This window comes from Elephas maximus, chromosome 13 (genome assembly GCF_024166365.1).
Source record: "Elephas maximus indicus isolate mEleMax1 chromosome 13, mEleMax1 primary haplotype, whole genome shotgun sequence".
NCBI classification, from domain to species: domain Eukaryota; kingdom Metazoa; phylum Chordata; class Mammalia; order Proboscidea; family Elephantidae; genus Elephas; species Elephas maximus.
The window spans coordinates 72,787,678-72,809,538 of NC_064831.1; the positions used below are offsets into that span (position 1 = coordinate 72,787,678).

Genomic DNA, 21,861 nt, shown 5'->3' on the forward strand with positions numbered 1-21,861 from the left:
GTGATGATTCAAAATGATGAACTAAACAGACTGGCACTGAGGATTGAAAATAATGTATGTACACACAATTAAATCTCAACAATGGTTTGAGATAAAATTATGAAAGAAAAGATATAAAGGAAAAAAATGACAATAAAATCCCATATTATAATAACAAAACCCAAGAAGAAGGAAGAAGAAAAGTATAAAATGTCCATCATGTAACACAGAGAGAAATAAAAACTATTTCACTATTGATGTTGATAGTTATAAAGGTAATTATTAAAACACAATTTCTAAATATTTTAAAATTAAGCATCAGTAAAATTAAAACAGCATATATGTATATTTTCCAAATTAACAGAGGTAAAATTTCAGAGAAAACTGCAGAGGCTACTTCCAAATAAAGGCAAAACTTTTTTTTTTTTTTTATGAAAACCAAAGAAAAGAAATCCACTAGCAACACAAAGGCAATATTCCTTCCCATGAACACTTCCAACTTCAGCTTCTTCCTATTTATAAAATAATATGACACAAGTTGCAGTAGATAATGGAGAGAAAGATAGACATATAGACATATATATAAACTTGAACGTGTGTCATACACACACACATATATACACATACAAAAACAAAGAAGAAAGGCCTGGGAATCTGCTTACAAAAATTAGCCAATGACAATCCTATGGATCACAACAGAATATTGTCTGATATAGTGCTAGAAGATGAGAATTCTAGGTTGGAAGGCACTCAAAATACACAGTGGTCACAACAATGGACTCAAGCCTACCAATAATAATACCAGGCAATGTTTTGTTCTGCTGTACATGCTGGCAAAGAATATTGAATATACTATGAATTGCAGGAAGAAAGAATAAATAAGTCTTGGAAGAAGTATAGCCAGAATGCTCCTTAGAAGCGAGGATGGTGAGACTCTGTCTAATGTACTTTGGACATGTTATCAAGAGGGGCCGGTTCCTGGAGGAGGTCATCATGACTGGTAAAGTAGAGGGTCATCGGAAAAGAGGAAGACCCTCAATGAGATGGACTGACACAGTGGGTGCAACAATGGGCTCAAACATAGCAATGATCGCGAGGATGGCGCAGGACTGGGCGGTGCTTCCCTCTCTTGTACATAGGGTTTCTATGAGTCAGAACCAAGTTGATGGCACCGAACAACAACAACACATGGGGTCTCTATGAACGAGAGCAAACTTGTTGGCAACTAACAAGAACCATACATTAATACATCAAGTAGAAATTACAGATAATTTTGAGATTTAATTTGCTCTTCTTTTTCTAACCTCTTAAATGGAAGCTTAGACCAACTTTTAAACCAATTAATCTTGTTAATTATATACATTCGGGGCTATAAAGTTCCATAAAGATTATAGCCTAAGAAACCCTATGGGGCATTTTCACTCTGTACGCGGTTTTGCTATGAGGCAGAATCGACTTGAGTCCACACAACAGCAACGAGGATGGATTTAGGTGCATCCCCCAAATTTTGATGTATTTTATTTTCATTATTCCTCTATCTCTAGTAATGTTCATTTCCTTAAATTCTATTTTGTCTTGATATTAGTACAGCTACACCAGTTTTCTTTTAAACAGTGCTCACAAAAAAAAAAAAAAAAAAATTTTTTTTTTTCATGTTACAGCTTTTCTCTGTCTTTTAAGTCTTTTGATGTCCTTATATTTAAGGTTTGTCTCTAGTAAACAGCACACAGTTATTGTTTTGCAGTATGACAGTATTTTTCTTTTAATGGAATACTTAGTCCATTTTCATTTAATGTAAAAAACTGATATATTTTGGGTTCAACTTTACCTTTTTACCATTTGTTTTCTATTTGTCACATTTGCTGTATGTTTCTTTTCCTTTCTTTTCTTGACTTGTTTTGAATCAATCGAACATTTTAGCTTATTCTAGTCCCCCCATAATAGCTGGTTAGTTACCTATTATTTTATCATGCTTTTGATGGTTACAGTAAAAACTACAATGCGCATCCTTGACTTTGAAATGATGAACATAAATTAGTTGCTTTATAATTTCCTTTAGAGCACTTTAACTGCATGTAACCCCTTTCAAAATTTCAATTGTTTTCCTTTTCTCTAACTTTATATATGTTTAAACCCACAAAACATTACTATTATTGTGTAAAACAGCTAATATTTCTATATTCATTTGCATTTACTGTTTTCCATTGCTTTTCATTCCTTCCTGCATGTTTCCTTTCCACATGGGGTGATTTTCTTTCTACCCGAAGAACTCCCTTTTGTACTTCTTTTAGCAAAAGTCAGATGGAAAAGAACTCTCTGCTTTTGTTTGTCTGAAAATACCTTTATTTCACCTTTATGTTTGAAGGGTATTTTTGCTGGATGAAGAATTCTAGTGTGGCAGTTACTTTCAGAATTGTAAACATTCATTTTATTATCTTCTAATGAGAATTCATAAACCAGCCTTATTTTTGCTCCTTTGAATGTAATATGTCTTCTTTCTCCAGATTCTTTTAAGATTTTACTATGATGTGTTTATGTGTATTTATTCTGCTGAGGGTTTACAGAGTCTCTTGAATTTGTGGTTTGATATATTTTATAGATTTTGGAAAATTCTTGGCTATTGTCTTTTCAAAAATCTCCCTATTCAGATATTGCTTCTACCCTGTTATTTCTCTTTTCCTGTTAAGACTCCAATTATACATATTTTAGACCTTTTCTCTATGTTCCATTTATGTCCTGTTCTGTTTTCTGTGTTTTTTCCCCTGCTGTGATTTAGCCTGGATGTTTTCTACAAACCTATTCCAATTTTCTAATCCTCTCTTCTGCTATTTCTTATTGCTATTAAGCACATCTATTTAGTTCATCATTTTAGTTATCATTTTTGTTCTTAAAATTTCCATTTGATTCTACATTATAGATTCCAATTCTCTGGTGAATTCCTGCATTTTGTCATCTATTTTCTTAAATAGATGGCACAGCTTTCTCTGTTCTATTGTTTTGCTTTATTTTTTAATGCACATGTCTGAGAACCCCAATACCTGTTTCTGTTGTCTGTTTTTTTCTCTTGATTCTGTCTCATGGTAAGACTGGTAATGTTTTCCTGGATCATGAGCATGGTTTATTAAAACACATAGAGGCTCTTTTTGATGTAATCTTCCTCCAGACTGTGTATTTTTTAAGCTTCTTGGAGTCAGTTGGAGTAGCAAGAGATTTTGATAACCAAATTAGAGACTGAGCTGATTCAAGGAGGGATTTCAGTCTTAGTGATATCTGGTCTACTTAGGACTGGTTCTCCCTTCCTTTGGTGGTTGGTCCTTCAGGTATCTCACCTGATATCTCAGGTACCTACCAGGGATTTGAACTACAATTTTTTTCTGTCCTCAGCACCACAAGACTGCTAATAAAACTGTTTGTTTCCTTAGCCTGTTAGCATCTGCTTTCTGCTTGGCTTCTCTGCCACTTACTGTTTATGAATCACTGAATGCCATGACAAAAAAAATATGGTTCATACTGGGTCACACGAAAGTGGCAGGGCTGAGATTCAAAGCCAGAAAAAATGCTTAAAGACTATGTTTTCCTTCTCAATATCTGGTTCCCAGCTGCCCATCATTGGACTGTTAATGTCTATAATAAAATTTTATTGACCCAAAGAGAAGCTAGACAAATAACAGAAAAACAAGAGATTTCCGGAAAGCTAAATGAATTCAAGTCAAAAGTAGGTCTTTAAGATTATGTCATATTTTTTCTGCTAAAATGAAAATATTCAGATTGGGATTCTTTTTTGAAAAGTTTGTGATGACAGTTGGGTTTTGTATGTTTGTCTTTTTTTCTTTTTGTCCTTATCTGACCAGACTTAAAAAAAAAAAAAAAAATGACTACCTATATCAACTCCAAATATGCTTCTTGAAATTTTACTAGTGTTTAAAATTCAAAAGAGTGAGAATTACATTCTTGATCTTTGCCTATAATCTGCCTTCCTTTTCAACACTGGACCACTCTGCTTCCTCTCTTGTCTATTGTTCTCCAAACATAAAAGCCTTTTCATTTCCAGATCCAGGGCCTTCACATTGCTGCTCCCACTATCTGAATGTTTTTGTCCCTAAAACCTCCCCTTCACATAACTGACCTTCTTTTGGCAGTCAGGTCTCAGCATAAACATACCCTTAGCACAGAGGGTTTCTCTGACCACCTTATGCATCATGTTCAAAAGCACACACATACTGAGATACATCACTTGGCAAAATTATATCCTAGATAGAGTCAAATTAATTTTAAAAACTCATCAAATAATAAATATATAAGAATTCTGGTTGTATGACAATAACATCAGGTTTCCGCATCATTCTTCCATCCAACATGACACATATAGAGTAACACAGCCTTTATTTCCTCAAGGTAAAAACATAGAGGAAGTGGATATACCACTTTGTTTTTGCAAGACTAATCCCTGGATTCAACTCTACCACCATTTACTTAGGGTTCAATGCTTGTGAGTCAGAAATTGCCCTGGGGCAACCACTTCCCATGCCTTTCTGGAGTGGACTAAGAGTCCCCCTTCTCAAAGGCCATATATACAATCTCTCATCTCTCCTGCACTATCTCAAGAAAACTGGAGGATATAGTTGGTCACTGTCTAATATATCATAAAGCAGTAACCTTAATGAAATCCAAACTTAAGCCAAAATATGTTTTCCTTGCATCTCTGCTCTACACTTTGAGGCTCTTCAGGAGAGTCAATTTATTCTTTCACTGAAAACATTCCAGCTCTGAAGATGGCTGCCATGACACCTTGGGGTCTTCTTTATTCCAGGACCAGCACTTATAGTTCTGAAGCTCTGTCTTACTTGATGGCAGGAGCTTAAAGAGAGGTAAAACCCTAAATTGGTATGTAAATAGCCCCATTAAGAATTACCTCAAATTGTCTCAAAAACAATATGTGATGGCTTATCATAAACTTATGTTTTTTAATAAGCTGATCTTGCATTTTTACAAATGTTATTTAATATAAACATATCTAAGATGTGAAAACAGAACTTGCATTACCTCCTCAATCAATAGGTTTCTCAGAGTAAGCGAACAAGGAATGAATTAAAATCGCAACAACTTGGGGCAGAACCAGAAGACTTGACCTCTTACTTTGAGTCTCAAAAACTTTTGGCCAGTGACTTAACATGCCAGGACCTTCTTTCCCCAAAACCCAGTGTCTCGTGCCCCTGGCTCCTACGTTCTGGGTGCACATGTAGATGGAAAATGGCCACACCTATGAAAATGGCACTAAAAAAAACAAAAAAACCAAACCCAGTGCCGTCGAGTCGATTCCGACTCATAGCGACCCTATAGGACAGAGTAGAACTGCCCCATAGAGTTTCCAAGGAGTGCCTGGTGGATTTGAACTGCCAACTTCTTGGTTAGCAGCCATAGCACTTAACCACTACGCCACCAGGGTTTCCTAGCTCTATTTAAATATGGTAAAGAGGTTGACTGACATTTAGAAATAGCATATTTTACATCACAGTATCTTTCAAAGCCAAGCCAAGACATCTCCCCTTTCCACCCTCCAAAGGCACGGACACAGCCCACACAGAGGAGCTGGTAAAGCATGCACTGACCTCCCAGTCAAACATCTCCGCAGAGAATAGGATGCTCCTCCTCCACAGGTCCGGGAGCAGTCACTCCAGTCGCCCCAAGCATCCCAGTTGCTATCTTTGTCTTCATCAGAACGTGTGTTTCTTGAGGTCTAGAATGTGAAAAATCACAACAATTGAAGACAAATGTCGAAGAAATATGCCAAAGCTTCCCTACTTTTTCCAGAGTCTTATTCTAAGCTGTTCAAGGAGACCAAAGGTGCCTTAAAAATTCTTTGTTTTGAAATGGCTGAATTAAATATATATGTGTGTGTATGTATATATACACCATATATATACACATACATGATCACTGTTTAATATATCATATGTCATAGCAATGGGTACAGATATATCTACATCTGTTTATATATATGTCTATGAACAGAAAAAAAAAAACCAAATGTATATTTATATAATACAGGCATGTACATGTTATATATAATTATATACATATAAAAAAAAAAAAAACAGTGCTGTCGAGTCGATTCCAACTCATAGCAACCCTGTAGGACAGAGTAGAACTGCCCCAAAGAGTTTCCAAGGAGCGCCTGGCGGACATATAAAATATAGGTAACTTATATATATATGACAGGTTTACACTGAAACTGGGGACACATGAGTACCTTTCTACCTTAAGAAGGGTTTGCTCAGGTGACTTCTAAGCTTGATTTTAAATCTGAAATTTTATCATTCCTAAATTTAGTTAAATAAATTGGCTAAATATCAAGAATATATTTTTCTTTATTACAATTTTTCTGTTTTACAACTTAAAAAGCAGGGTCCCAACTTGAGCCTAAGAACTGCTCACCAATGAAATGCTAACAGGTCTGCTGGTCACTCAGACAGGTGGGTGGCTCCCATTTAGCATGAGGATTTGAGGAAAGTCCTGACAGAGGCTCCATCCCAAGAAGATGAAGTCAGATGAACAAGCTTGGCCAAGTAATAAAGTTTTAAAGGTGCAAGAAAACAGGGAGAGGCCAATAATGAGTACGATTTGGGTTTAATTTGTCTCCTGGACTTGCTACTATTGACTTATGTCAGGATATTCTAGAAAAAAAAGAAGAGGAGGAGGTACAAGTTACCAGAGACAGACATAGATACAAATATAAATAAAATAATAAGGAATAGTAAGAAGTAACATCTATTAATTTTTTTTAACCGAGAATCCTAAAAGTAGATTTGAATAAATGGAAGAACATATCACAGTACTAAACAGGAAGATGCAAAACTGTAAAATGCTAATTCTCTCTAAGTTAATCTATAAATTTACAGCAACTCCAATCAAAATCCCAAAGAGATTTTTTTTTTTTTTTTTGGAACCTAACGAAATTATTGTAAAGTTCACCGCTAGAGTAAGTACCTAGAGGAGCTGTGAAAAAAACTGTAAAAGAGGGGAAAGGGGGGCATGGCCTGAATTAAGAGAGTATAGAATTGGCATAGGAATAAGAAGTCAGATATATTAAATTAAAAGAAAAAAGAAGAAGAATCCAGAAACAGACCCAAGTATAAGGACATAGTGTGGGACCACAAATCAATGTGACAAATGTTTTCTAAAAGATTATAGATAATTTCGTCACAAAATACAACAAAATAAATTCGAGATATATCATCAACTAATATTTAAAACACCAAAACCACAAAATACTAGAAAAATTATAGGTTAAGTCGTTTGGATTTGGTACAGGAAAGATTACCCTATGCATTATCAACAAAGGTTACAGGCTACAATTAATTACGTTAAAATAAAAAACATACATAACATTTTCTATCTCCCCACCTATAGGTACAGATGTATCTATACCCATTGGCATCTAGTTGATTCCAATACAGGTATGTGAATATACACAAAAACGTAGCAGTAAAAGTACAAGCATGTGCACTGGAAGAAAACATACAAAAATGTCTCTGAGGCTGGAGGAGGGGGAACTAGGATTGAATGTTATTGGGGAAGAGACACAAAATGACATCAACTGAAGATTATATTTCCCTCTCTTAAAAAAAAAATCTGAAGCAAATATGACAAAGTGTTAAATTTGATAAAGACAGATGGTGCTGTAATGAATGTTAGTTTTTCTACTATCTGAACTTTCATGTTCTGCTAAACTTCTTTTTAAATGAGATTTTGGGGGTAAAAAGCAATCACCAGATACAATATAAGCCTATATCATTTGTAATACAGGTAAACGTATACAGGCATAGAGAAAGGAGTAGGCGGGAAATTATAACATTAGCAGACGTTACTTCTAAGTGACAGGGCTCTGGGTGGTCTTATTTTGTTTATCTGTATTTCTCAAACTTTTTAAATCAAACACACACATAGACACAATACTTTAATTTAAAACAAGCACCCACAAACAAACAAAAACCACACCCTGCTGGCATACGTATAGCAAAGTTCAAGTCAGAGCCGAATTTAAGAGCTAAGTTTTAAGATGGAGAACAGACGGCTTATGAAGGAAACCACGACATACCAATAAACTGCATTATGTGACTGAATTAGATACTGCACAGGTTTCCTTAAGCCTTTAGGCCAAGTTACCTCATCTAACTAGAAGGAAAAAAAAAAAATGAAATTAAGAAGGGATCTGTAAAGAACCTTCAAAAGTGAAATGAAGAAATAATGACTAGAAGCAAGAAGGGGGTTTTCCAACAATTTCCACTCAAGTCTCACTGGTCAGTGGGTTCCATGGCTTTTTGCCAAGCTACCTATTTATAGCCCAGTAAGTGGTCGTACTAGAGGTAATATTTTAGTACCAGTCAAGTGAAAGGAAAGGATAAATATCTGGCAACTGATCAAATCTGTCATTGGGAATAAGGGGTAATTAAACCCATACTATTTACTGTTCTAATTAGGCCACTGTTCAATTCAATTTTCTATACTAAACGTCATCAAACATAACTGTGTGCTGTCTATAACATAATATAAAGTTTTAATTCATAAAAAATACAATAAGCAGTTTAATACATTCATCTGGACCGTTAGGTTAAGTAACTCCAAATCATTTAGGTAAAGGTTTAAAATACACACAGCTGAAGTTGATTTTGCATTTTGTCACTTGATACACTGATAGGTTGAATGTGAAAAGTTGAAAAACATCATCGTATATATTGAAAAATGAAAGTTGAGAGGTCTTTGTGATATTGTTTTAATTTGTTTTTCTTCCCACTATCACATCTGTTCAGTTTATAGTTAGAGTCGGGTTTCTTTTCACAACTTCTCCAACTTTACTTACAAAAAAATTTTTTTTGAAAGAATCTTGATTCTAAAATAGGCATGTTACAAATGAAAGCATTTCGTTGTTTCTCTGATTGGATTGGTAAGAGCTTTTCCCTAAGAAAATAGACAGAAAATGGCATCTCAAGAGGGGTCCTCAAGTTTTTCTCCTCTCCTTGGCCATGAAGATGTTTGAATTTTGCCTTAGAAAACCCAATGCTGTTTCCTACCAGCCGGCCCTCCCACCCTTCTCATGAGTTCCTCCTTATTCAAACAGTGGCAGTAATGATCCAGATTTCTACCCAGTTCTCATCTCTTCTCTTCGATCCTAGCAAAACAATGATAAAACAACCCGTGTGGAGCAGAATGAAGGGGTGCCAGGGTCATATTTTAATATTTATCTTTGTGTATTTTTTCTTATAGTGAAACGGAACGTGCTTCCCTGGAACTTGCATCCCACTAGGGCAATGAATGCTGAGTCTTGAGCTTCTTCCACAGAAGAACCCTTCTCAAGATTTCTCGAAGCATCAAAGTTCTGGTTAATGTCTGCCTGGTATCTTCAACTGTCCCAGCCCTTTTGTGAATATGTTCTCTCTCTGCACACACTTAAGTTTATACATTTTTATCTTAAAACATAGTGTCTAGAATACAACACTGTGTCTGCAAAGAACATAGATGGCACAACTGCCTCTGACTCAGGCTTCTTTTGATGAAACCTAAGTTTCCTCCCCCTACACATCTGTTAGTTTGTCCTACTGTGGGGGCTTGTGTGTTGCTGTGATGCTGGAAGCTATGCTGCTGGTCTTCAAATACCAGAAGGATCACCCATGTGGACAGGTTTCAGCTGAGCTTCCAGACTAAGACAGACTAGGAAGAAGGACCCAGTGGTCTACTTTTAAAAGAATTAGCCAGTGAAAACCTTATAAATAGCAGTGGAACACTGTCTGATATAGTGCCAGAAGACGAACCCCTCAGGCTGGAAGTCACTCAAAATACGACGGGGGAAGAGCTGCCTCCTCAAAGTAGAGTCGACCTTAATGACATGGATGGAGTCAAGCTTTCGGGCCTTCATTTTCTGATGTGCCACGACTCAAAGAGAAGCTGCAAATATCCATTAATAATTAGAACCTGGAATGTAACAAGTATGAATCTAGGAAAATTGGAAATCATCAAAAATGAAATGAAACACACAAAGATTGGTATCTTAGGCATTAGTGAGCTAAAATGGACTGGTATCTGTCATTCTGAATCAGACAATCATATGGTCTATTATGCTGGAAATGACAACTTGAAGAGGAATGGCATTGCATTCATCATCAAAAAGAATATTTCAAGATCTATCCTGCAGTACAATGCTGTCAGTGATAGGATTTTGTTACTGGGTTTTATAAGGAAGACCAGTTAATATGACTATTATTCAAATTTACACACCAACCACTAATGCCAAAGATGAAGAAATTAAGATTTTTACAGACTTCTGCAGTGTGAAATTGATTGAACATGCAATCAGGATGCACTGATAATTACTGGTGATTGGAACGTGAAAGGTGGAAACAACAAAGAAGGATTGGTAGTTGGAAAATACGGCCTTGGTGATAGAAATGATGCCTGAGACAGCATGATAGAATTTTGCAAGACTAACAACTTCTTCATTGTAAATATCTTTTTTCACCAACATAAACGGCGACTACATGGACCTCGCCAGATGGAATACACAGGAATCAAATCGACTACATCTGTGGAAAGAGACAATGAAAACGCTCAATATCATCAGTCAGAACAAGGCCAGGGGCTGACTGCAGATCAGACCATCAGTTACTCAAATGCAAGTTCAAGTTGTAACTGAAGAAAATTAGAACAGGTCGACAAGAGACAAAGTACAACCTTGAGTATATCCCGCCAGAATTTAGAGACCATCTCAAGGATAGATTTGACGCGTTAAACACTAATGACTGAAGACCAGACGACTTGTGGAATGACATCAAGGATATCATACATGAAGAAAGCAAGAGGTCATTAAAAAGACAGGAAAGAAAGAAAAGACCTAAATGGATGTCAGAAGAGACTCTGAAACTTGCTCTTGAACACAGAGTAGCTAAAGCAAAAGGAAGTAAAAGAGCTGAACAAAAGATTTCAAAGGGAAGCTCAAGAAGACAAAGTAATATTATGATGACATGTGCAAAGACTTGGAGATAGAAAAACAAAAGGGAAGAACACACTCAGAATTTCTCAAGCTGAAAGAACTGAAGAAAAAATATTTAAGCCTCGAGTTGCAATACTGAAGGATTCTACCAGGAAAATATTAAATGGCACAGGAAGCATTAAAAGAAGATGGAAGGAATACACAGAGTCACTATACCAAAAAGGACTGGTCGACTTTCAACCATCTCAGAAGGTAACATATGATCAGGAACCACTGGTACTGAAGGAAGAAGTCCAAGCTGCACTGAAGGCAATGGCAAAAAACAAGGCTCTGAGGATTGACAGAATACCAATTGAGATGTTTCAACAAATGGATGCAGCGCTGGAAGAGCTTACTCATCTATGCCAAGAAATCTGGAAGATAGCTACCCGGCCAACCACCTGGAGGAGATCCATATTTATGCCTATTCCCAAGAAAGTTTATCCAATTGAATGTGGAAACTATTGAACAATATCATTAATATAATACGCAAGCAAAATTTTGCTGAAGATCATTGAGAAGTAGCTGCAGCAGTATATTGACAGGGAACTGCCAGAAATTCAAGCCAGATTTAGAAGGGGATGTGGAACCAGGGATATCATTGCTGATGTCAGATGGATCCTGGCTGAAAGCAGAAAATACCAGAAAGATGTTTACCTGTGTTTTATTGACTATGCAAAGGCATTAGTCTGTGTGGATCATAACAAATTATGGATAACAATGCGGAGAATGGGAATTCCGGCACATGTCATTGTGCTCATGAGGAATCTGTACGTGGATCTAGAAGCAGTTGTTCAAACACAAGGGTTTAAAGTCAGGAAAGTTGTGGGTCAGTGTTTTATCCTTTCACCATACTTATTCAGTGTGTATGCTGAGCAAATAATCCGAGAAGCTGGACTATATGAAGAAGAACAGGGCATCAGGATTGGAGGCAAACTAATTAACAACCTGCAATATACAGACGACACAACCTTGCTTGCTGAAAGCAAAGAGGACTTGAAGCACTTACTGATGAAGATCAAAGACCACAGCCTTCAGTATGGATTACACCTCAACATAAAGAAAACAAAAAATCCTCACAACTGAACCAATAACCATGATAAAGGGAGAAAAGTTTGAGGTTGTCATGGATTTCATTTTACTTGGATCCACAATCAACACCCATGGAAGCAGCAGTCAAGAAATCAAAAGACACATTGCATTGGGCAAATCGGCTGCAAAAGACCTCTTTAAAGTGTTGAAAAGCAAAGATGTCATCTTGAAGACTAAGGTGCGCCTGACCCAAGCCATGGCATTTTCAATTGAGTCATATGCATGTGAAAGCTGGACAATGAATAAGGAAGACCAAAGATGACGCTTTTGAATTGTGGTGTTGGCGAAGAATATTGAATATACCATGGACTGCCAAAAGAACGAACAAGCCCATCTTGGAAAAAGTGCAGCCAGAATGCTCCTTAGAAGCAAGGATCAGGAGACTACGTATCACATACTTTGGGTACATTATCAGTAGGAGTCAGTCCCTGGAGAAGAACATCATGCTTGGTAAAACAGAGGGTCAGCGGAAGAGGAAGACCCTCAGTGAGATGAACTGACACAGTGGCTGCAACAACGGGTTCAAGCATAGCAACAATTTTGAGGATGGCGCAGGACCAGGCAGTGTTTCCTTCTGTTGTGCACAGGGTCGCTATGAGTCAGAACCGACTCGACAGCACTTAACAACAACAAGCTTCCTTCCTCCCCTGGTCCCTTTCTTCCTTCCTCCCTCTTCCCCTCCCTCCCTCCCTCCCTCCCTTCCTTCCTTCCTTCCTTCCTTCCGTCCTTCTTTCATTTCTTCCTTTTTCAGCCACACTTCTCACTAGATTTCACTATTGAGGTAGTGGAGTCCTGGGTGGTGTAAATGGTTAATATGCTCAGCTGCTAACTGAAAGGTTGGAGGTTTGAGTCCCCCCTGAGGCACCTCAGAAGAAAGACCTGTGGACCTACATCCAAAAAATCAGCCATTGAAAATCCCATAAAGCAGTCCTACTATGACACATATGGGGTCACCATGAGTCAGAGTAGACTCAATGGCAATCAGTGTTTTTGTTTTTTTGTTTTTGTTTTATGGAGGCAACATCACATAATGGTTAATAGCTCTGTGACTCCTAGTTATATACCCAAAGACTTACGGGCAGGAACACAAACAGATATTTATATGCCAGTGTTCACTGTAGCACTGTTCACAATAGCCAAAATGTGTAAACAGCCTAAATGTCCATCAGCAGATGAATAAATAAAAAGTGGTACATACATACAACGGAATACTACTCAGCTATAAAGAGAAATGAAATCTTGATACACGATACAATGTAGATGAACCCTGAAAATATTATGCTGAGTAACATAAGTCAGTCACTAAAGAACAAATACTATATGATTCCACTTATGTAAAATATCTAGAGTAAGCAAGTATACAGAGTTTATTAGTGGTTTCTGGGGTGGGCAGAAAGGTGGGGGGAAGAGGGACTCATTGATCAGAGGACATTAAGCCTCTGTTAAGAGTGACAGATAAATTTGGGAACAGATAATAGTGACAGTTAAACAACATGATAAACATAATTGATGTCATTGAATTGTACACGTGAAGAATGTTGAAACTGCAAATACTTTGTTGTTTATACATTTACCACAAGAAAAAAAGCTCTATGACTCTGAATAAGTTTCTTAACCTTTCTAAAATTCATCTGTAAAATGGATATAATAATCTTTATACCAAAAGGGTTTAAATAAAATAATATATATAAAGTACATCTTGCAGCATCTCAATAAACATAATAAGTGTCTCAATAAATGTAAGCATTAAAAAAAATTTTTTTTATTGTTATTCTTCTTCAAAATAATATGTTTTTTCAAAACAACAATGTTAAAGCCAGCTGTCTCCCATTTGTGCTTATGCAAGACTTAACATTAATCCCTACTGAATCTCCTCCTGTTGGTTTTGGCCCAGAACGCCAACCTGCTGAGATCTGTTTGAGTCCTGATCCTGTCACGCCACGTATAAGCCATTTTGCTCAGCTTTGCAACTTCCATGTCCTCACTGATAAATGTGCTGGACATAGCTCCCTAATCTTACAGAATTCCATTAGCATTCATTTCCACTTTTTAAAAATAGTAAGCAGACCATCATGCGAAGTAAGCAGCCAAATAATCAGATTTGGAATCTGTGAACACAGTTCAATGTTACAAGAAAAGTATGAAATAATACCAATCACCACATCAAATGTCGGGAGGCAGAAAGAGTTGTGGGGAGGGAAGAAATCAGCTACTAGAAGAGCCAGGTCAGGCAAGGTGGGGTCCGTGTTCTTGGGTTGTGTGGTGGTGGTAAACCTCCTGAGAGAAGAGGTATTTTAGCAGCCACTCCTTGGCCAGCCCCAGCTCTAAAATCTAATGACAGTAAAATCTGGCTGACAAATATCAGCTCCATCTTTGGCCTGACGGGAACTCAGGAGTGGTAACTTCTATTATCATCAGTTGAGTAGCATTGTATCCAATTCTCCTTTTGAAACATCTCCTTAAATTGTCTCCAAATAATTATTTAAACTGCGTGTTATTATTACCTTATATGATTAGTTGTTTTCTGAATTCTACCTATAAATTCATCCCCAAGTCTGATTCAATCATGCATCATATAATTCTGTGACCCTGCTGGGGGCCAGGGTCAGAGAATACAGCCTTGAGAAACCCAAGCCTGACTCTCAAAAATTTTGTTCTATATAAAGTAGCTACTCTTTCTATATAGTGAGTACTACAAGCCAGTACTTTTCCTACATTCTCTCTAACCCTTTCAATAAGCCCTCGAGGTGGACATGACTAGTTGCCTTTGAGTTGACTCTGACTCATGGTGACCCTATGTGTGTCAGAGTAGAGCTGTGCTCCATAGGGCTTTCAGTGGCTGATTTTTCTGAAGTAAATCACCAAGAATTACTCCTGAGACACCTCTGGGTAGACTCAAACCTCCAACCTTTAGGTTAGCAGCCAAGCACTTTAACCATTTGCACCACCCAGGGACACCTGAGGTTGATATTAACAAAAAAACAAAACTATTTTCCAAGTCAATTCTAACTCATGGCAACCCATGTGTTGACACCATGTGTCACCTTCCCCATGTTACAGGTGAGTAACTGTGACACTGAGAGCCATACATCCAGGGTGCAAAGAAGCCAGGATGGAGCCTCTTTTTGTCTGACCCCAGACAGTGCGTTTTCTTCATGGACATCTGTATGTTCTCCTCACTGGCTCTCCAGTGCTTTGTGACCAGAAATCCAGTCAAATACAGCAGCTGAGCTATCATCACTCCCAGTCAGCATTTTGCATCTTGGATCAAACACATCTGCTGCTGTGAGTTGCTTGACCACAAAATTCTTTCATATCTCAATGAAGTCTTTCACTTTTTTCCCTCTATACTGCAAGCAGGGCTACACTTCTGTTTTCAAAGGTATTTTATCTAGGTTATTTCATGAGGAATAAGCATTCCTGATCTGCGTTTACAGACTTGGATTCATTTGCTAATTTTCTGACACAAACGTATACCAATGGGCTGCTAATTTCAAGGTCCCCGTGCTGGGTACCCTGGAGAGATGACGATGGATCCAGCCCTCAAGTAGCTCATGAATCAGGCTGAAGGGTGGCAGTGAGGCAGAGTCAGGCCTCACTCGTGGAGAACAGACTCAAGAGACTCGGAGCAAAAGACACATTGAAACTGAAGCAATTTCTACCTAATTAGAAAAGTTTTGACACATAATTTCCACAGAACACACCAATTCTGCCAGAAGCAGGGGCAGAGCCTTATACGGCAATATCAGCTTCTCTCCTGTGGTGTGATTATAAGTGCGTTTTTAATGTTTTGCTCATCCCTATTTTCTACTTGTGATGGAATTACAAGCAAATTTTTTGTACATATATTTTTTGCTCACTTATACTTTCTAATTTTATACAGTGAACATATATAGCTTGTGCAATAAAACACCCAATAAAAGTTGTTTTTTAAAGGGGAAAAAAAAACTGCGAAAGGGAAACCTATAAAAATGTGAAGCAAAACGCAATGTACGTTGTTTAGTTAAAATTATCAGGCTTAAAGGTCTCTAAGTAAATCATATTTTCCTAAGCAAAGTTCTAGCTAGAGAATATTTTGGATGAAAGACTGAAAAACGATATTGTTTACTTATTCATTATATGATAGAACTGGTAAAAGCCAAGATTACTGTAGGGGCGAGTGTGTTCACAATCTCATAAAGATTTGAGCACATCTTGCCTTTCTTGGGTCTATATTCATAAATCAAATCATAAAATACTTTCCTGACAAGTTCTTAAATCTGTGACTTATAATGAACAGTACAGTTCTACTAGTCTCAAGAAAATGTTAGTGATTAAACACAGATTTCGCATACAATGTCACTTACTGGAAATGCTATATTAACAACTCCATATTAAAAACAACTCAAAATAAAATGAGTTCCACTGGGATATAACTTGCCAGACATCAAATAAATGTTCACTCCAACACTGCCACAAAGGTTATTTAAGGAGATCACAAACGATCCAGGTTTTGTTAACAGTAAATACATTCTTTCAGGTTAACTACCTTAAGGTCTTTAACAACAAAAATGAAAATATATGAATCGGGTCAACTACATAAAAATGTCACTCAGGCTGTCACACAGACTCAACAATTCAGTTCAACCAGAATATATTAAACACCAATACATCTAAAGTTGTGGGCTAGGCATTGTAGAGAGTCTATATCCCTGTATCTTACCTATTTCTTCTCCAGCCCATTCTACAGTTTACTGAATATATCTCCAAAACTCATTACCCTGATGGTCAATGACCTCTAGGATTTGATCTACCGTTTTCTGACCAGTGTGTTCCTGACTGTTTTACCACCTCATCAAGGCCCTTCACTACTCCCTGAGGATACATGTTCTATAACCTCCAGGCACTCCATGACCTATCTCATTGTATAGCTCCATTTCTTGAGGCTCCTACTCACACAACATCACCAACTTCAACCATACCACAATTATCACTATGCCCCAAACGCATACACTCATACACTTTTGCCTCATGCCTGTCTCCCACGGCAAACTCTAAAGCAACACTAAGACCCTTTATTTTCAGGCTCCCATCACCTGTCCTTAAAACAATCCTGACAAAGGAAGCAGCTATATTTGCAGGTGACAAGTGAGTGGAGAAGGAGCCCTGGTGGCACAGTGGTTAAGCACTCAGCTGCTAACCAAAAGGTCAACAATTAGAACCCACCAGTCATTCTACAGGAGAAAGATGTGACAGTCTGCTTCTGTAAAGACTAAAAAAAAAAAAAAAAAACATTGCCACCAAGTTGATTCCAACTCACAGTGGCTTTATAGGACAGAGTAGAACTGCCCTACAGGGTTTCCAAGGAGCAGCTGGTAGAATCGAACTGCTGCCCTTTTGATTAGCAGCCGTAGCTCTTAACCACTGTACCACCAGGACTCCAATTCCATAAAAATCACAACCTAGGAAACACTATGGGGCATTCCTACCCTGTCCTATAGTGTTGATGAGTTGGAATTGACTCCATGGCAATGGACTTTTTAGTGAATGGAGGAGGGAGCCCTGGTCATGCAGCGGTTAAGCACTCGAAAGGTTGGGGGTTCGAACCCACCAGCTGCTCCATGGGAGAAAGATGTGGTAGTTTGTCTCCCTAAAGATCACAGCCTTGGAAACCCTGTGGGGCATTCTGTGCAGTCCTATAGCATCGCTATGAGTTGGACTTAACGGCAACAGGTTTGCTTTGGTTGTTTTTAGTGAGTGGACAGCCGGAACAAGCCTTGCTTCCTGCACCTGATAGTCAGTTTGCTCCTGGTGAACTTGGGAGAAAGCATCTTTTCCTGCCATCCCCACTGCCTGGGAGGCTGGCCCCAGATCTATGTTTCATCACCTCTTTTAGATATTTCCCTTAGCCTGGTATGGACTGACCTACTTACAAAGGTCATCTTCTCATCATCAACCCCTTCCAGACTCCCGCACTCCCCAACTCCTGGACTGGGGGTTAGTTGGACCTCTTAGTACATAAATCTCCAGCAAACGCTATGAAGCTTTTCCAATTCATGTCAACCACTGCTTCCCCAAGTCAAGATGAAAGAACACAAACTAAATATTTCCAGACTGTGGAGGGTGAGGCAAGGGTCCTGTATCCATTAGATTAGATGGGAGAACTAAGTCCCAGTAGGAAATAGATGACAGATTCAGATCGGGATCATTTGAGCATTTTAAAAACACAGTATTTACTAAGTTGTAGAAAGGGTATAGGGAAACCACTAGGGGTGGTGTAGCACCAGGGCTGGTTCATGATTCTCATTACCCGCCTGGCCCTGGGGACCAGATGCACAGGGGCAGGAAGAGGCTGTATAGAAAGCACTACCCGACAGTAGCTGTTATGGATTGACTTGAGTCCCCCCAAAATATATGTTGAACTCCTAACTGCTGTACCTGTGAAAGAAACCCTGGTAGCATAATGGTTAAGTGCTACAGCTGCTAACCAAAAGGTCAGCAGTTCAAAACCACCAGGTGCTCCTTGGAAACTCTATGGGGCAGTTCTACTCTATCCTATAGGGTTGTTATGAGTTGGAATCGACTTAATGGCAACGGGTTTTTTTTTTTTTTTTTTTGGTACCTGTGAAAGTGACCTTCTTTGGAAACAGGGGCTTTCTTTTGCTATGTTGATGAGGACATACCTGTTATGAATCGAATTGTGTCCCCCCCAAAATATGTGTTGTAAATCCTAACCCCTATACCTGTGGATGTACATATACTCTTCACTTACCAATAGTCTCATTATCTGACATTTTGCACTTACAACAATAGTAAAAAACCTTTGATCCAACTATTTTGCACATTAATGATGAATGTCTGGAAGTAATGAAGGCCGAGGTGCAAGGCGAGAGTAACACTGGCTGTGATGGTTGACGTCATGTCAACTTGGCTGGGCCATGATTCTCAGTGGTTTGGCAGCTATGTAATGATGTAATTTGGCAGTCATGTAATGATGTGATTTGGCAGTAATGTAATGATGTAACCATCCTCTGTTTTGTGATCTGATGTGGTCATCCTTCATTTTCACATAACACTGAATTTTGCATAATTACCTGGTCCTTAGAACCTAACCATGTCGATAAGTGAGAAGTGAGTGTAATCCCATTTGGAAATAGGGTTTCCTTTGTTATGTCAAGGAGCCCTGGTGGCACAGTCGTTAAGAGCTACAGCAAGCTATGGCTGCTAACCAAAACGTCAGCAGTTCAAATCCACCAGCCACTCCTTGGAAACCCTATGGGGCAGTTCTGCTCTGTCCTATAGGGTCGCTATGAGTCAGAACCAGCTCAGTGGCAATGGGTTTGGTTTTCTGGTTTTTGTTATGTTAATGAGGCCATGTCAGTGTAAGGTATGTCTTAAGCCAATCACTTTTGAGATATAAAAAAACAGAGTAAGCACTGAAGCAAGCATACATGAATGGGGAAAGACAGATGTCATGTGGAGGTCACCAAGGAACACTGAGAAGAACACCAGAGAAGTTGAGACAAGGGTCTTCCCCCAGAGCAGAGAGAGAAAGCCTTCCCCGAGAGCTGGTGCCCTGAATTCAGACTCCTAGCCTCCTAAATTGTGAGAAAATAAATTCCTGTTCATTAAAACCACCCACTTGTGGTATTTCTGTTATAGCAGCACTAAGAAACTAATACTGGAGTAGGTTGGGTCCTAAATCTAATCCTTTCTCAGCAACATCTTATAAAAAGAGCAAAATAGACACACAGGCAGAAAAGACCATGTGAGGAACCACCTACAAACCAAGAAATGCCAAGGAATGCCTCAGGGTACCAACAAGGAAAGACCCTCCCCTAGAACCAGTGCCCTCATTTTGCCTTCTAGCCTCCAAAACTATGAGACAATATATTTCTGCTCTTTAAAGCCACCTGTTTGTGGTATTTTTGCTACAGCAGCCCTTGGTAACTAAGATAGGAGCTAAGGCCTTTGGTCAAGTTTTAGAACCCATGACAAATACACAAAGGGAGGGCTGGGGAAATAAATACACTTCTCTCCTCTCTTTTTCCATTGGGCTAAAGCCAGCCAGAAGCCAGAGGGCAAGGGAGCCCACTGATGCAATGCACACAGGTCAGTCTCCCTGGCAAGCACAGGGTGGAGAAGGGTGGAGAGTGGGCTTGGAGGGTAAAGGGAAGCTTTCCAGCACAGTAATTTATTGACTCACTGGAATATTTTTAAGCAGAAGAGTGAATTAGGCAGATTATATTTTGGAAAAATTACTCTGGCAGGAGTGTGGAGGAGGAATGGTGGGGTGAGGGGGAGAGCCTTGCCTAAGAGAGAAGTGCCAGAAGGCCACTGAAGTAGTGCATGCAAGAGAGAAGAGCTCAGACTAGAACCTATCATTGGCTGGAAGAGAAGAGCATAGATGTGAAGGTTTAAGGAGCTAGAATCAATAGGGCTAGGAGCTGACCAGATGGAAGGAGTAAAGGAGGTGTTGGAGTGACTCTCAGACTTCCATATTAAGAGACTTGTGGCTGATGTTTACCTTTCTCAGGCTTCACAGCCATCCTCAGCTCCACCATTCAATGCCTAGATGTGCAGAACAGGAGCAGTGCTCTAGATAAAGGCTAAGATAAGGGAAGAAAACTGATAGTCCCCAGGAGGAATCTGGCCTGTGGGTCTGATTTATTTAATTATAATTGCATATTTTACAAAAAGAAAATAAATAAATATTTGCTAATATTTAAAAATGTGGAAACTTCACATAAAAATCTAGATTTCTGGCTTCTTGGGAAAATAAAAGAGGAAAATCTACAAAGGACCTACATCTCTACATGGCAGTAATTAAAACTAAGTTGTGGCCACCCAAATTCCAAGGGGCATGTGCTCGCCGATTTTCACAGACCCCATCCAGCACCTATGAGGACTCACTCACGTTATCTGCCTGGCTCCTATGGCTAAAATTATGGGCTTGTTGGCGATGAATAACTGTCAGTTTGAAAGAAATCAATTAACACACGTATTTATGACTGATGTCAGATCCTTGACTGTCTTGCCACAGAGCAGCATGATATTCTAGCAGTGAGAAACATACATGCCATGTTACGTAAAAACAAAACAAAGAACCCTGCCAGTTAGGCACAGAAGCAGGATCAAAGAAGTTATTCTGTGATGCCAGGTGTCTAAACTCTAGTCCCATTGCAACAGATGGGCTCTGTCTCTGGGGTGTTTCTGACATAAGATATTTCAGTATTTAGGAAGCTCAAGTAAAAGTTCACAGAGTGTGGACAAATCATGTTCTGGAATGTACCTCTCTTAGCACTCACATGAGGGATACCTTGGGCCCGATGAAGCCCATTTCAGGAACCACGCCTGGCCACCTCTCCTATACCAGCCTCCACCCAATCCTATCTCATGCATAAGGACTTCTAGTGAGTTTTTTTTCCCCCCCGCTGAATGCAATGCTCATAGCTACTGGACAAGTTAGAAAACAACCCTAACCAGGTCCTGTCAGATTGCAGTAACAGACATAAAAATGTCCAGAAACAATGAGAGGTTTTTTTTTTTTTAAATCCTTAAACATACAGATACTACCCATGAAGAAAGATTTAATGGAATATTATGTCTATGATATTTGGGCAAATGGTCATGAAGCATGTACAACCCAAGATCAGGTAAGACTGAATAGAAAGGACAATTAAATGTTGTCAAATGTAAAAGCCTGAGAGAGATTAATGGGGAGCTAGGTAATATGGGTCAACCATCCCACTGAGGACTACAAGAAAAACAAAAATATCCTCCATACA

At 38.7% G+C, this 21,861-nt stretch overlaps 1 protein-coding gene across 2 annotated transcripts in view; it reads right to left on the minus strand.

The window, feature by feature from the left end:
- The window catches only part of ADAMTSL3 (ADAMTS like 3), a 419,630-nt gene that overhangs the window by 295,830 nt on the left and 101,939 nt on the right, over positions 1 to 21,861 (minus strand). For both annotated transcript variants that reach the window (XM_049906188.1, XM_049852500.1), the window contains exon 4: positions 5,589 to 5,716. In XM_049906188.1, coding sequence (XP_049762145.1) covers positions 5,589 to 5,716 — 128 coding nt within the window. The remainder of the gene's footprint in view (positions 1 to 5,588; positions 5,717 to 21,861) is intronic.